This window comes from Podarcis tiliguerta, assembly GCF_965153285.1.
Source record: "Podarcis tiliguerta genome assembly, chromosome: 3".
Taxonomy (NCBI): Eukaryota; Metazoa; Chordata; class Lepidosauria; order Squamata; family Lacertidae; genus Podarcis; species Podarcis tiliguerta.
Window position 1 is genome coordinate 15,608,064 of NC_139536.1, and position 15,970 is coordinate 15,624,033.

The following is a 15,970-nucleotide window of genomic DNA, read 5'->3' on the forward strand; positions in this document are numbered from 1 at the left end:
CCTGGGCATCCTAGAAAGGTTTCCAGAGACCAGCACCATCACTAACACCTGACCTGGGCTTCCAACTGCAGGGCCTATCAGTGACTAGTTACTGATTCCCATAATTCCCAGGAACAACATTACAGCTGGCATTCCAGGGCATTGTGAAAAATTACTAATATGCTAGCTTTCAGTCACCCTCAGATTGCTGCGGCTACTACCAGCACTATATATGTCTGAGGGGATCCATATACAAGGGACAGCCCACCAGCAAACTTTGTGTACCAGGAGATCCCTTAAACCAGTTGACCAGACTTTTTCAGCATTTCTTGGATAAACTTTTACCCTTAGCCTTATTAACTGTAATTGTTTTTAATTAGAATAGCACAATTTGGTTTTAAAATTGATAAACCGATTTGAATTTTTAAAATGATATTCAAATTTATTAATTGCATTTTTAATTAAATAAATGCATAATAGGTTTCAATTTCACGCAGAAGCTGCTGTTTTAATACAGAATATTTGTATGTAAAGCATACATTCCACAAAAATAGAGAGGCTATCATTCATCTTGTTCTGTGGTGGGAGTGCTGGCTGCCCTTATCATTTCCCAAGTTTTGAGGGAGTGAAGCCATATTCAGGTGTTTGAGGAACATATGAGGGGACTATATAGACCTTCTGTAGGAAAATGTACATTAGACTGCCACAGTGGATATTTTTATAGATTACGAGCAGACTAGAAATCAGCAAAGATTTGTTTAATCAAGGGAGATTCCAATTCCCTTAAGATATGCTGCCTAGTGGCCATTAGATGGCACCAATTTTCTGTGTTGGTAGGATAAACTACTAGAAGTGAGCCTTCCAACGGTTACTTTTGGCTCCAAAATGCAACATTGGATAATTTATGCTACCTAATAAAAGGCAGAGATCGGAAAGAAGATTGCCTTGCATGCTTAAAAGCAAATGAAAATAAGTCTCTTCCTGTTTTGAGGTTTTGGCCAAGAATTCTTCCAGTTCAAAAGCTGCAACCAAGCTCAAAAGCTCTTTGCCAAGACATACAGATCTGTATCCTAAATACTTCAACCACCTCATAAATGTTCCTGCCCTTTGGAATATAGGCAAAGTCCAATTAATATACTAACTCAGGTATTTTAATATTTGTATTACTTAGCTGCAGCCCTTTGAATCCTAATATGGTTTTGATATATTTTTATAAACCTTGCATAAAGTATCAACAATAACTGGCTATAAAAACTATAGCAGATTTTTTCACATACAGTTAACAAGGATCTTTAATGCAGATTTTCAGAAATATGCTATTTCCATTTTCTGTTTGTTAAAAGCAACACGGTTTGCAGGGCCGAAACTAGGCTTTCTGTCACTCGGGTCAAAGACCCAGTTTCACACCCTATCCCTACCCCCCATGTGTGTTTGCGTACATACATACATACAAAGACACAAACCTCAACACATTTATTTGTAAAGGACATAAAAAGTAGGCAATCTGAATACAAAGGAATCCTAAGAGGTGTTATGACTGTATCATCAAAGGGATAATGAGCATCCCTTCCAGTAAAAGCAAATTGTGTCAAAAATAGAACTTCCATGTTCAGAAAGTGTCTATCCGAGGTCAGGATTTTTTGAATCGGATTTATTTGGTCACAGGATCAATGAAATACTGCATTTCCATAATATCAGCCAAGACCCTCTGGTTTCCTTTTAATATGCCCCCCCCTTGAGGCTTTTTGTCTCCCACCCTTCTTCTTGGTTCTGTGCAAACCCTTTCAATGAGTTCAGGCGTGTACATTTACTCCCAGATAAGCTTCAACAGGATTCCTTTCAATTTTATTTTTGTCTGATTATTAATTTTAGGAAATGATAGTTTTATAGTCATTTTAAGTTCCATGTAAGGTGAAGAAATGCTTTTTTTCCTCTACACATTTTTCATCAAGCCATATAAACATATATTATATATCCTTATTAAAATTTTATCTTTCAGTTATTCCTAATTAAAATTTGCTTTCACAAAATATGAAAAATAATTTATTCTACTTAAATGAATAATGTCCCTCTGCTTTTAATGAATGCAGTATCCAGAAAGATATCATGGGTTACTCAGAAGAGAGCATTTCCCCCAAGAGTAAGTTCAAAGAGTGATTAATATTTCCAAGGCACTGGTTTTAAGGTTGAATTAATGCTTTCTGTTTAGAGTTCCCACTCTGTGTGGTTTTAATAAAGTATTTTAAAAAGATAGGCAGGATATCCAAAATATCAGGATCTAACCTACATGCTGCATAGTTTCAAAGAAAGGCAAAGTGCATTGAAATACACACGAAGGGTATTGTAATATACGTATTTTTCAGAAGGAGAATCTTCTGAGCCTCACATGATTAAGCAGAATTCCATGAAAACTTGTGCGTATTTGATGGTTCCTTTCGTTTCTCGGAGTTTCTAATGGAACATATCCCCACAGTCTCATTACAAAGTAGGATGCTTAATTTTGTACTTCGCATATGCATCAAGTATTTCTTCAATGACACTGGAGTCATCCAGTGTGGTGATATCTCCCATATCGCTGACATTGCCTGTCACTATTTTCCGTAGCAACCTTCTCATTATTTTCCCTGAGCGAGTTTTAGGAAGGCGCTTCACTACCTGTTTGAGAAGGGGAAGAATTGTGTTATTGTGAAAGTGAACCACTATGGCAATAATATGTTAAATTAAGCCAGACACATACAGCCTTCAGCCTCTGGCCTGGTTCCCCCATTACAAGAACTGCAAATGGAAAAAGTTTAAGTGTTCTTTTGCAATTTGGAGCAAACTGTGGTTTCCTACCATGTCCAAAAATGGCAAAACTGGTTTGTTCAAGAAAGTTACTTGGAAGACACCACAATCTGAAACTGTGGTTTGATCCAAGTATGTTTTAAGTATGGCTTGAAGATGTGACAGCTTTCCTGAATTTGGACATAACAAGAAACCAAGCATCAAAAGGAAACTTTAAACTTCCTAGCCTTGCATGCATAGAAGAAAGGAACGGGTCTGCTTAAGCCCAAGCCTGATGGCACATTCTTATAATAGGTTTTATTGTTGTTTAGTCATTCAGTCGTGTCCAACTCTTCGTGACCCCATGGACCAGAGCACCTATAATAGGTTACCCTTTGCATCTTGACAGTGCCATTGTTTTGTGCCTATGTGATCTTTTAGCCATGTTCATGAAGTGGTAAATGTAAACATATGCAAAAAGACACCTCTGATACTACCTTTAAAAGAAAAGTGGTATATGTACAAAGAATAACAGTGGCACAAGTCAAGTAATAGGAACTTAGGCTTGGAAAAACAACAAATGTCTAGTAATATGAAGCCAGGGTTTAGTACAAGGCTTAGTAATGCCATTTTATGAAAGGACTATAAGGGAATTAATCATGAAGTAAGTTTTGTGTACAGCAGTAGCACTATAACAGAGGACAATATATTTTGGAAGTAAAAGAAAATCACCCCCCAGGTTCAAGGGTTATCAGGCTAATGCAGTGCTTGCTAAATCAAGAAAAATCTGTCTGGCCATTACTAAACGAAGGCAACTGCATTCAAAGAAACATGACTGGAGTTATTCCTCTTAAAATTATGGATTCCCAAAATGAAAAAAGCCTATGAAAAATGTAGATCAATTGTACTGCCCAAGCACTTCTAGTCAATAATGGACAACCTGCCCCCACAAACAGCTGTCCCCATTTCACCATTAAAAAAGGAAGTGGGAAACAAGTGAGTACGGCTAAGTCCCTTTAACCAAACAAGGGGCAGGTACAAACTAGTCTGAGAGGAGTCTGGGAGATACTTTTTCCTCCTCTAGAAATTGTCCCCAGTGCCATAAGGAAGGTTAGTAGATGCATGTTGACCCCCTGTAGCCTGATATTATTAAAGACAAATTCTGATCCTGAAGAACTTACCAGAACATGATCAGGCACAGCATACTTGGCTATCTTGGAGGCAACTATTTCCCTTAGCTCTTTGGTAACCGTTTCTGGATGTGCTTTCTCATCTTTTAGAACTATGAAAGCAAATGCAGCTGGAAGAAAGGACCACAGTTCATTTACTATACATTAAACTACTCTCGACTCTTCCTTTTCACTACATAAGACATGTAGAATAGCCCATTACTCAGTGCAATGAAGTGTGAAAGTCTTGCCTAAAGCAATGGCTGTAAGGATATTCTTTTCTAGTTGAGTTAAGAAATTATGCTAAAATTCCTGTTCTGATCAATGTAGTTTTTCTTCATTGTTTAAAAATGTTTAAAATTCAAGTACCATTCTTAGATACAGTTGTGAAAATATTATTGCAGTGCAGACTTACACATGTCTACTTAAAGGGGAGTCATATGAGTTAAGTGGGATTTAATCCCAAGTAAGTGTGTATAGCATTGCAGCCTTAAGACCAAAAGCTTTAATGCCAAATCATGCCACATTTTGAGTAATGAATCCTCAAAATACTAAGGTGTTCAAAGTTCTTCTAGAATCATAGAACTAGGGAGTTGGAAGGGACCATGAGGGTTGTCTAGTCCAGTGTTTCCCAACCTTGGGCCTCCAGCTGTTTTCAAACTACAATTCCCATCATCCCTGACCACTGGTCTTGCTAACTGAGGATTATGGGAGTTGTAGTCCAAAAACAGCTGGAGGCCCAAGGTTGGGAAATGCTGGTCTAGTCCAACCCCCTGCAAAGCAGGAATCTTTTGCCCAAAGTGGGCTCAAACCCGTGACCCTGATATTAAGTGTCTCATGTTCTACATCGTGACGGGTAGGTAAGAAATCTTATAAATACCTGATTATTCTACATGTGCTTCCTTATGTACAGAAAGAGAGTCAAATATCAGAAATCAAAAGCAGTACTCCTTGTGCGAGAATTCTTGGATCAAGGTACCATGAATTTAGTTTATAAGCTGACCCTGTTAAACTTCATATACAAATCCTGTTGCTAAATGTTTTAAGCAAAAGCATTTCAATTCAATGAAATACTATTAATCCGGCAGTATGTTTTAAAATTCTGATTCTGCACATCTGAACAAACTGGTAACAGGGGCACCTGAAATAGAATCTATTCTTTTTTTCTATTAAACCATACCTTTCCTTATATGACCCTATAAAAAGCAATCATTAAACATGAAATTAAGTATTTGAATAATATCTTCAAAACATTTCATTTGCTTACCTTCCCCTTTGATATCATGTGGATAACTAATCACTGCTGTTTCAGGTACTGCAGGATGTTCATCCTTTAAAAATACAAATAAAAAAATAAAGTTATGCTTCATACCTTCCTTTTACAAGTTGCACTAATAGATTCATGTATGCATGTCACTTGGGCCTAGTTCTTCAAACTGCCACCAGCAGTTTCTGTAATGGAACATTACTCCATGGAAAAAAGAAAAGATGTTCCTACACACACAAATCTGGCATATCAGTGAGAAGGTTAGGCTAGAACACCACTTCACAATATACTGTTTTGTATATACAAGTGTATTTTCTTATATGTAGTCTGATGTGGTATCCTGAGTTTACCCTCAAACCCATTTGAAAAGACTAGGCCTTGATCTCTCATCAGCCACTGACTCTTCACCAAATGTGTGAACCGTTTCCTTCTTAATAATTGTGTTTATGGTGATATCAGGTGGTAGACTGTCTGTGGTAACTAATCTGTAACCACATAAGCAAGTTATCTCTTAATGCCACAATGAAGATGTCAATGAATATCAATAGGTGAGCAAGCCCTAAAATGAAAATCTTGTGGATTAGTGTGATTCCCCGATGGTCAATTATGTTCCCACTGACTTAACTTAATTAGGGCCAACACTTTTCATTGCCCTAGTAATTACCATAGCATCTTCAATCTCTGCAGTTCCAAGTCTGTGCCCACTGATGTTGAGGACATCATCCATTCGCCCCGTTATCTGGTAATAGCCTTCTTTAGTTCTATAAGCACCATCACCTGTAAAATAATAACCTGTAACAACAAACAAGCAGTGTCAGTTAATGCCTTTGATGGCAGCACTAAAATTCAACATCAGAATGGGCACTGTCCATTAGTCCTTATAGAATAATTTGTATGTGTGAACATGATTCATAACCACTAATTGGTATTGTTATTTTTTTTAAATGGGAGGAAATGACCCATGTCATAGGTGACATTTTAGAAGTATGTACATAAAATAATGTATAAACAACACCAATTAGTAAATATGTTTCAGAACTTTTCATTTTTATCACTGTTGGCTTTACATATATGCACACATATGCTTAACTGGCTTGGATAATACAAGCTGCAATATCCAGCTTGTACAGAAATTGCTGGTACAAAATTGATTTTTCTTTCTTTTTTGAAGTGTCACATATGCTATACAGTACTGTCAAAAGAAAAGAGTCAGCAGCTTGTGCAAAAATTATGGTGCGCTACTTGCACCAGTGTTTCCACTCTCACCTGGGTAAGCTTTGAAATAAGCTTCTACAAATCTCTGGTGGTCTCCATAGATGGTCCTTGCTATACCTGGCCAAGGCTGTGCTATGCAGAGAGCTCCAGAGACATCATTGCCTTCTACAACATTCCCCTGAGAGTCCAAAAAAAAGAAGCAACTGTCAATATAACAATCACCGTAAACAGAGATGTTGCAGAAGCTGAATTATATTGCCTAACTGTATGTTTCATTAATATTTACAATTTAGGACATCACCAGCAAGAGAACCACAACCTTCTATCAAAGTCCTAGACTAGAGAACATTGATACAGTCAGCAATTTCCCTAACAAAAGTAAAGTCCTATCTAGATAGGTCTGACCAGAAAGAAAATAATAAATGAGATAGGTAGGTAGGTAGATATGAGACAATGATTTGGGAGTTTAGGAACAATACATATACCAAAAAGGCACTATGTCTTTGAATGTTCTTTGGTCATATCTTAATAAATCTCACCCCTTCATCCATCAGAACTGGGGTAATCCCATAGAAAGGCCGCATTGCTATGGCAGGAATGATCTCAGCTCCTTTTTCTGAAGGCCGAGGAGCGATGCAAATGCCACCAGTTTCTGGAAGAAAAATGGTGGAAAGCAATTGAAATCTATTCATCCTCTGCTCTTCTGTAGGCTACGGTACAATGTAGCCCCAATAAAAACAATAGCAGGTTTATTATTCATTGCAATGGGAAGTGGATTGAATCCTTTAAAAATACGTAGAACAACCTTGCAAACAGTTCCAATATATAACAAATAATTCCAATCCACACCATCCATGCCTTGCAGGGAGCCTTTTTCATCTGAGAGGCAGAATATCTGAAGGTATAAGATTTGACTGCCACCCCAGTCTCAAACCTCTGAAGGCAAACTCACACACATAAATATAAGCATTGTTATATAGTGGGGCCTTACTTGCTTCTTTTCAGTTTTCCAAATTTCCAGTTAGTGAAATCCCCATCAATAAAATGATCTGTGTTTATTTTAGTGGGGGGAGGGCGGAAAAACCACTCCCATTCAAGCAGGCAGGCGGGAAAGAGAACACTGGAAGGTAAGAAATAGAGCATTTCTAGATGCAACCCATCTGTCAGTGACAGTACAGAGGCTTCTAATCTAGTCTTCTCAGGCTGCCAGGAGAAACAAGCAATAATTGGTAGGGTGGCTCATGTAAAGGCATTACAAGAATGAACCCAAACTTCATTTTGTATTGCAAGTTGGTGGATTCCAACTTGACTAGATTCTGATGATGATGATGAGCAAGTATGGGTAAGGGCTCCTGAGAGGTTAACAAAAGCCCATGGATAGGCAATGGATCTATTTATGGCATATAAATATATAGTGCTTTTCTCCCATGATAAAACTCCAGGCAGCATACATGGGGCTCCCAGGCACTGACCAGAACTTTAGCTTCAACTAAACTGCTGTGCCATGTGTCTTCAGACCATGCTTTGTACAGTGGTACTTCAGGTTACATACGCTTCAGGTTACAGACTCCGCTAACCCAAAAATAGTGCTTCAGCTTAAGAACTCTGCTTCAGGATGAGAACAGAAATCGTGCTCCAGCGGCGTGGCGGCAGCAGGAGGCCCCATTAGCTAAAGTGGTGCTTCAGGTTAAGAACATTTTCAGGTTAAGAACGGACCTCCGGAACGAATTAAGTACTTAACCCAAGGTACCACTGTACATAGATGCCATCTCCCACAGGACCCCATCAATCTGGACTCCCAAGGGTGGGTGACCTACACCAGAAGTCCAGCATTATCAAGAGCCACAGAAATGATTATTCTCCTGGACATAAAATTTTCCTTGGCAAGCTCCTTTTTAACAAACTCAATTTTGTCTCTGTCCCTAGCCACACAATGGTTAAAAGCAAGGATGGCCACCTGCAGATCCAGGTTAAAATTTAGATTTCTAGCCTACATTATATGGACTGCCAAACCATCCACAATGGAAAAAGATGGATGCTGCTGGGTGGGGGAGACAAGCACATCTTAAAGGAGGGGCAAGTAACTATAGATTCCCATATGTTCTTGGACTACAGTTCCTATCATCCCTGACAACTGGCTATGCTGGTGCCAATGGGACTCTAGTTACTTCATGAAGCCACACTAAAGCATCTATAGTGGCATCTTTGGGGACAAGTTCTTAACATGTTGCAGTGACTGGTATAGGGAAGGTATCAGTTCCTGTGCAAAAATACAGGGACGCGGCTTGTTTTATTTCTCTCCCCACCATGAAGCTGCCAAGAAAATTGTATTCAACCCAATTTCATACACTTAGCAAGTAATTTCAACAGCAGTGATAGAAGTGCAAGGATATTATGGAATGTGCTTCCTTGTGCTGTTTTCACAGCACTTCAAATGGTTTGCTTGAAAAGCGGTTTATGAGACTAAAATACTATTATTATATAGGATTAGATTCTCCCACCCATTATGGGCATTCTGCGATTATTTTCAATTCAGGACTGAGCCTCTTAATCATTCTTTCCTCATTTCTCTCAGGATAAATGTTAAATCAGATCAGAGATTTCAACCTTAATCAGATCTTTTATAGCCTAACACTAACAGATACACAAAAAGAAGCAAAAGTAATAAAACCGCCGGAATATTAGGCCCTACAAATAAAGAAAGCCATATCCAACAGTTGTATTCAATTCCTTTGATAACTGTGATTTATTGCAAATGAAGCGCTACTGGTAAATGTGTAATTTTTGCTATTCATATGTAGGGATTTTGTCTCCTGATTGCCCTGTGAAGGTTGGAAAAGGAGAGGGTAGGGCTGTCCTAGTTGGCACAAAACAGCAATCCTTCATCTCCCTACCCCACCCCCTATTTATGGAGATCAGGGCTCAAACATGGCTTATATGCTAACAGGGAAATTATTTGGGATATCTCAAAGGTAATGGATGTTTGCCCTAATTACAAATCATTGCAAAATACACTAAAGCTATTGTTACTATTTATCGTGCATATAGCACTTTTAAGGCATTAGTCCCTTTATCCTGTTTGTCCGCTTAACTGGGGAAACAGAACACTCTACTCCTTTTATAAGAAAGGAAACAGAAATAAAATCACATGTAAAATAATCACAAGCACATCAACACTCAACAGGGAAAGGGTATGAAGTCTATAGTACTGACTTCCAAGACTTAAGTTTCAACTTGAGAATTGTTCCCATACAGTTATCATTATTTTCTCTCAAACTTAAGTGTTGCATTGGTATGCATCTTAAACAACAGTTAATGGTTATTGCTTTAGTATTTTTTAATTGGATTTGGGTACTAGGTGCTATTGGTTTGTTGGTTATCTTAAAAAGGTGCTTCAAAGAAAATTATATTGCAATGCTTCTCAATGACTACATTTTATTGTGTTAATGTAATTATTTTAGAACCGCTCTGGGATCTTGATGGATGAGGTCAGTTTAGAAATTGGCAGAATAGTAAAACTAGAAAGAGAACTGTGCAAGAGACATAGTGAATAGGGAAAAGGTTGAGCACCCCTTACCCAAGCCCATTGCTTCTCAACTAAAAACAGCAACAACTTTCTGAAGCTAGTGTCAGGCCTAAGGCACATGTATGTATACGGCATGTGTAGTTAAACCCTAAGTTTCACATTCACCTAAAAAACAACAACCCATAGACAAGCCACTAAATTCTTAGCCACCTATCTGAAAAGGGAGATAATAATTCCTACTTTACAGGCTATTAAGATTAATAATACAATGTACACAAAATGCTTTGAATACTTGAAATTTGCTAGATTCATTAACCACAGTAGTATCTGAATATTCAAGCTGCATTTAGCACCAAGCCATATTCCATGCATCCTTTTGGCATCGTGACAAACTTTTGTTTAGAATAATATATAACCTCAAAGGTCTTGTCAAAGCACCTTACAAAAAACTCTCAGAATAAAAATCAGATCCTAATATGGTGTCAGAAATGGTGAAAGGATTATGACTGTTTTTGCCCACATCCTTGGTCCTCCTTGGTGTCAGTTTTTGGCTTCTGTCGGCTAGACTGCAGAGCCTGTTCAGGGCTTCTGAGGCAAGGGAGTGGAGCTGAGCAGCTGGATCTTGCTCAGCCCACAATGCAGGCAAGTCTGCATTGTTTAATGTTCTGGAGTTTGCTGTTCCATGCTTAGGTTATTTCTGTGCTAACCTTGAATTAAATGCTGGTATTATTATGAGGCTTGGGACTAGATTACCTGAAGGGCAACTTGTTCCCACACAAGCCTGCTCAGCTGCTAAACTCTTACTACCTGAGGCTCAGGGACACTTGTTCAGGTTCCCCTGCCTTCATAGGTGAAGTAGATGGTTATCCGGAAAGGGCTATAGCTCTGGAATGTTGCCCCAGGAAAGCTCCCCTAGAACCGGCTGCTGTCTTTCTAGCATCAAATGATTTTTATTTTTATTTTACCAGACTTTTCAGATTCAATTTTGTGTAAGTCTCCAAAATAAATGGGGAAGAAACACAGTTTATCACCGGAGCACATGCTTTGCATACTGAAAATTATTGGCCTCTCCAGTTAAACATAGCAGGTAATCAGAAAGACGTCTGCCCAAGACTCTTGGCAGACACTCTCAGACACAATAGAAAATACAGGGTGAGATGGACAAACAATCTGACCTCCTATAAGGCAAGCTACCTCTGGTTTGAGGGCTGAAGGTTCATTGAACACTGGATCTGAAAATTATGCTACTGTGTAGAGCTTGATCAAACTTTGCAAATATATTAACACAAGATGTGCACAATGAGCTCCCTGTTACACACACACACACACACACACACACACACACACTCATAATCTCCCTCTCACTTATCCACTCATCCAAATGCTTTCAAATGGATTCGTAAAGCCTGATTTGTTAATCTTTATGCCTGTTCAAGTTGATTATCTTGTGGCATACTGCTGCTTCAGAGAGCTATGTTCCAGAGCGGATAAACAGCAATTAATGAGCTATTTTTAAATTGATTGTGAGATGTGCAATTGAGCTAACACGGTGGCAAATCAACTCACATTCTATATCCTCATAAACACTCCATGCGAATTATTCTTACCACTACCATTTATATCCAAAGGAAATAATAAATCCTCTCACAGGAATGTGTGCATTTGTTTTTGCATTGGGTATAAAGCTTTTGAGAGATTAAGGTTTCTGCTTCTGAGCATCAGCAATAATGGAAAAAATCATTCTATTTTCAAATAAATATTTAAACTAGATAGACTAACTTCAGGGGTGTTGCCACGAAACAGCTCAGGGGATCCGAACCCTAGGCTCTTTTGTAACGAGAGTTTATAATTTAGAGATATTCCCTTAGTATTAAGAAGTCAGTAGTTTGAAGACTTGCACCAAGGTCAGATGCCCCAGGCAGTTCCAAAGGCCTAGAGGTTGTTGCACAAGCCATTTCTTGTTCCTCTAGCCTGATAAGATGGCTTTAAACAGGATGCTAGCAGCTACCCAATAAACACACAATGTTTATTGTGCACAATGCTCTGTGTGTACGTGTGTGAAGGGGGAGGGGTAGAAAGATTTTTAAAACTGTCATTTATTTTTACCTGTTTGCCACCAAGTGTCCACAAGAGAACAGCGTCCCTCTCCTACCACATTGTAGAACCACTGCCAAGCTTCATGGTTTATGGGTTCTCCCACTAAAATCCAAAATAGTAAAAGGAAGAATTGCGAGTTCTGCCAAAAGTATTTTATATTTGGTAACTGATCAACAATCGTATTAAGAATGACTGAAGGAACTGGATATGTTTAGCAAAAAGAAGAACTGGTAGAGAAACATGCTAAAAATGTTCAGAATTGATTGTCCTTTCTATTAAAAATAGGACATAAAGCAACAGGATGAAATTAAAAAGAAGATGCATTTTTGTAAGTTACAAACGCGAATTAAAAATCAGAAAACTTTGGAAGTTTTGAAAATGAAATGTGTGTATTTGCATCTACTGCAGATACTATAAAGAGTGAGGGGGCTGGGTGTCATGAACCAAATTTCCCAGGTTGTTTCTCCACAGCCACAAGCACTTGGGTGCACAAGACCAAGAACAGCAACAATCAAAAATGTTCTTCAGATATTTGCAAAAGAGGCAGCTCACATCATCTTGTCAGTTAGATTACTACTGTTGAGGTATGAGAGTGGCCAGCCCGTGCAAATACAGCAGCCTATGAATTTGTGCTTTGTCTGATTAATAAAGTATAATTTATTGGCTGGTGTACTCAGTGCTCAAATTGGAGCTTCTATAGCACTCTTGCCGTACCATTTCAAGGTTAGTCCACTCACAGCTCCAATGTGAGTGTGACACAGGACTAAACTGGCTGTGTAAGTAGTCTTCTTCCTTATCATCTCCAGGATCCATCTTTAATCCCAAATGTTGAGATGGGTCCCAACTTCAATCATCGATTGCATATTTCTACTTTTTCTCTAAGCCGCGAAGAAGGACAGCAAAGCCTCCTGCAATTTTAATAGTTGCAGAGATTCAAGGATGTTTCAGCTTGTCATGCCAGAGTGAGAAAAGCTTTACCTACTGAAAGCATCTCTAACCACTCAATTATTGGACTCTTGGGTGCTAGAAGTACTTTTGGCAGGTAAATTAGAAATAATTAGTGGGGCACAAGTCCTTGTGTTCCTTTTCCATCTGGTTATTATTTATCTCTCCCCTTTTTTTAGAAGATAAAGCTCCCACTGGTGCAATCCAGCTACTGTAAGGTCAGAGTGTGATCCACATATGGATCCTGACCTCCCAGTTGAAGAGTAATATGACATTTTCCACTGTCAACAAAATTTGCACTGTACTCTTCACGCTCTCAGATATTTCTAAGATTTAACTCATAAATCTCTGACAAAATAAGAAGCTTCTCTGTCTCAAAATTATTACAGGACTGGGAAAATCTGCTTCCATAGAAATCAGCAGTACTGACTTCAAACGGAACAAAGCCTTAAATTGTGCATTCTCACCTGATCCAAGTGTAGTTAGGGAAGATCTGTCATACTTCTTTACATATTCATCTCCATACTTCAGCAGCAATCGCAATGCAGTGGGAGCACAATAAAATTGATTAATTTTTAACCTTTGAACAGTTTCCCAGTAGCGACCTGCAAAATTCCAAGTGGTCATCTTAAATTTTTCTGTGAACTCCATAAGCACTTCGTTGTTGCTGTTTAGTCGTGTCCGACTCTTTGTGACCCCATGGACCAGAGCACGCCAGGCACTCCTGTCTTCCCATAAGCACTACATGCTCAGAATAATTCGAGTACAATGAGAATACATACATTGTAATATGGGCACAAAGCACCTACTTTTTAAAGACTTTTAAAATATTTTTATAGATTCTCTGCCTGTCACACTAGCCCATCATTCTGCTTTGTGTTGTTGAGCTGATACCACTATTAGTATACCCCACCCAAAACACTTTGTACAGGCTTATGTTTAAGGCTGGAGCAGTTAGGTCCACTGATCTATACTAAAATCAACACCTACCTTTTAAATCGAGCCAAAACAGATCGTTTGAGATACCATTTGTACTCCTTAAACACATAGCAAGATGGTGACTGGCAGGTGAATGTGGACAGTCTCTTCTTAACAATTAAGACCAAACCTTATCATATATCCATTGGTCTGCAGACCTTATGCTACAGATTCACCAAATATATGCGGTGGAAGGTTGGCAGCTGCTACATCACCTCTGAAAATTCTCATTTCTAATATCTTAATACAAGTACATCAATAGAAGGTTACTAAGATATATAAATCAATATAAATTAATTTTACTTCCGACATTCCCTCCCTATCGGCCTTCAGGTTCTCACCCAGGGTCCAAACAAACTTTCAGCTCACCCACAAAAGTCTCACAACAAGAAGAATGCCTGGAAACAGCAGACATCCCCCTAGTCTCTCACTCTAGAACTGCCTTTTTATGGCCAGGCCCAAGGTGGAAGGTGCTTCCACAAGCTGCCACAGCTGTGACCCATTCAGCTGCATTCTCCACACCCAGTTCCAGGTACAGCAGGTTTGTACCTGCTCTATGTTGCTATGATGCTCAGTTTCAGATTATGCGTGAACCAACACTCCTGGTTTCTTTTTTTCAACTCACTAACAGCAAGACAACTCCACCTGTGGTTTGTTTGGAGAGAAACCAACCACAAGTGCCAAGTCACACGTAATGCTAAGCCATACTTTATGGTATGTTTCTCCCAGAGGCATGCAGGGTGGAGCAAAGTGGGGGCAACTGAGCAGCATGCACCAGTGCATTGTTCTTGCATGGTAATCTGTGGTTTACCATCGTGTGCATACCAAGCAGTGTCTACACTGTAGCTCTCTGGGGATTATAGACAGGAATCTTTTCCCAGCCCTATACAGAGATGCCAGAGTTTGAAACTGGGAGTTGTTACATGAACAGCCCTTTTCTATGCCCAGGAGTTAAACTTTAAGTTTTTACTTAAGGCACCTGGATTAGGATAGACTGGAGTGCTTTCAAACAGTACTGTGGTGCTTCCATTGCAGAGTGGTCCATACACAACATAGCTGTGTCCCGTGATCCAACCAATATCAGCCATACAACCAAAAATGTCATCTTGCTTGTAGTCAAACACATGCTACAAAGATGAACAGTAAAGCAGGTTAGAGTTTACGTGCTTAATAAACTCTCCATCATTCTTCAGCAGTTATTTACCATATGGTACACTTCATGTGGTAAAACAGGTGTACAGCCACTTTGCCCTTCACATTCATGGTTTCATGTGATGGCCAAGGGCAGATCCACACCATAAATTTAACCACATGCCTCCCCACAAGGAATCATGGGAACTGCATTTTGTTCAGGGTGCTGGGAACTGTAGCTTTGCGAGAGGAGAGCTACAGTTCCCAGGATTCTTTGGGGAAATATGATTTATTTTGCTCCATCAAACTATTGTCAGCAAGCCAAGAATAAACATTGCTGGGAGTGAAACAAACCATGATTCCCAATTCATATGTAAGCCAGAGATCATGGGATGATTTGTCCCAGTGTGAGCAGGGAGGAGCAAAAAAAGCAGAAAAAAGGAGGGCATTGACTACTAACTAGGAAGTTGCTTTTAGGGAAACTCTAAGCCAGGCATCGACAAACTTCAGTCCCCCAATGTTTGGAACTACAATTCTCATCATCCCTGACCACTGGTCTTGTTAGCTAGAGATGATGGGAATTGTAGTCCCAAACATCTGGAGGGCCGGAGTTTGCCTATGCCTGCTCTAAGCACTGTTCTTAAGCCCTTTTCAGCAGAACATGAATATCTCTCCATTCACCCAGGCTTTTTAATTGATGTAGTCTGCGCCTCTCAGTTTTAACATTTTGGAGTGCAATGAGTTTTGATTTCTGTTGTGTTTATGTAGCTTTTCATTTTGTATGTTATTTTGTTTATTGCCTGTTTTCACTCATTTATTGTTAAGCCACCCAAAGAAATCTGTTTTATGTAGCAGAATACAAATGCTGTAAATAAGTGAATGAAATATCTGGTAAGTGAC

General features: G+C 39.1%; 1 protein-coding gene across 3 annotated transcripts in view; it reads right to left on the minus strand.

The window, feature by feature from the left end:
- Positions 1-1,437: 1,437 nt before the first annotated feature.
- The window catches only part of ACSS1 (acyl-CoA synthetase short chain family member 1), a 31,859-nt gene continuing 17,326 nt past the window's right edge, over positions 1,438-15,970 (minus strand). For all 3 annotated transcript variants that reach the window (XM_083432858.1, XM_083432860.1, XM_083432859.1), the window contains 9 exons: positions 14,919-15,066; positions 13,429-13,566; positions 12,026-12,118; positions 6,933-7,045; positions 6,445-6,571; positions 5,843-5,970; positions 5,179-5,242; positions 3,924-4,042; positions 1,438-2,634 (listed from right to left, as the gene is read on the minus strand). In XM_083432858.1, the coding sequence (XP_083288984.1) occupies positions 2,458-2,634; positions 3,924-4,042; positions 5,179-5,242; positions 5,843-5,970; positions 6,445-6,571; positions 6,933-7,045; positions 12,026-12,118; positions 13,429-13,566; positions 14,919-15,066 (1,107 nt within the window). In that variant the 3' untranslated portion in view covers positions 1,438-2,457. The remainder of the gene's footprint in view (positions 2,635-3,923; positions 4,043-5,178; positions 5,243-5,842; positions 5,971-6,444; positions 6,572-6,932; positions 7,046-12,025; positions 12,119-13,428; positions 13,567-14,918; positions 15,067-15,970) is intronic.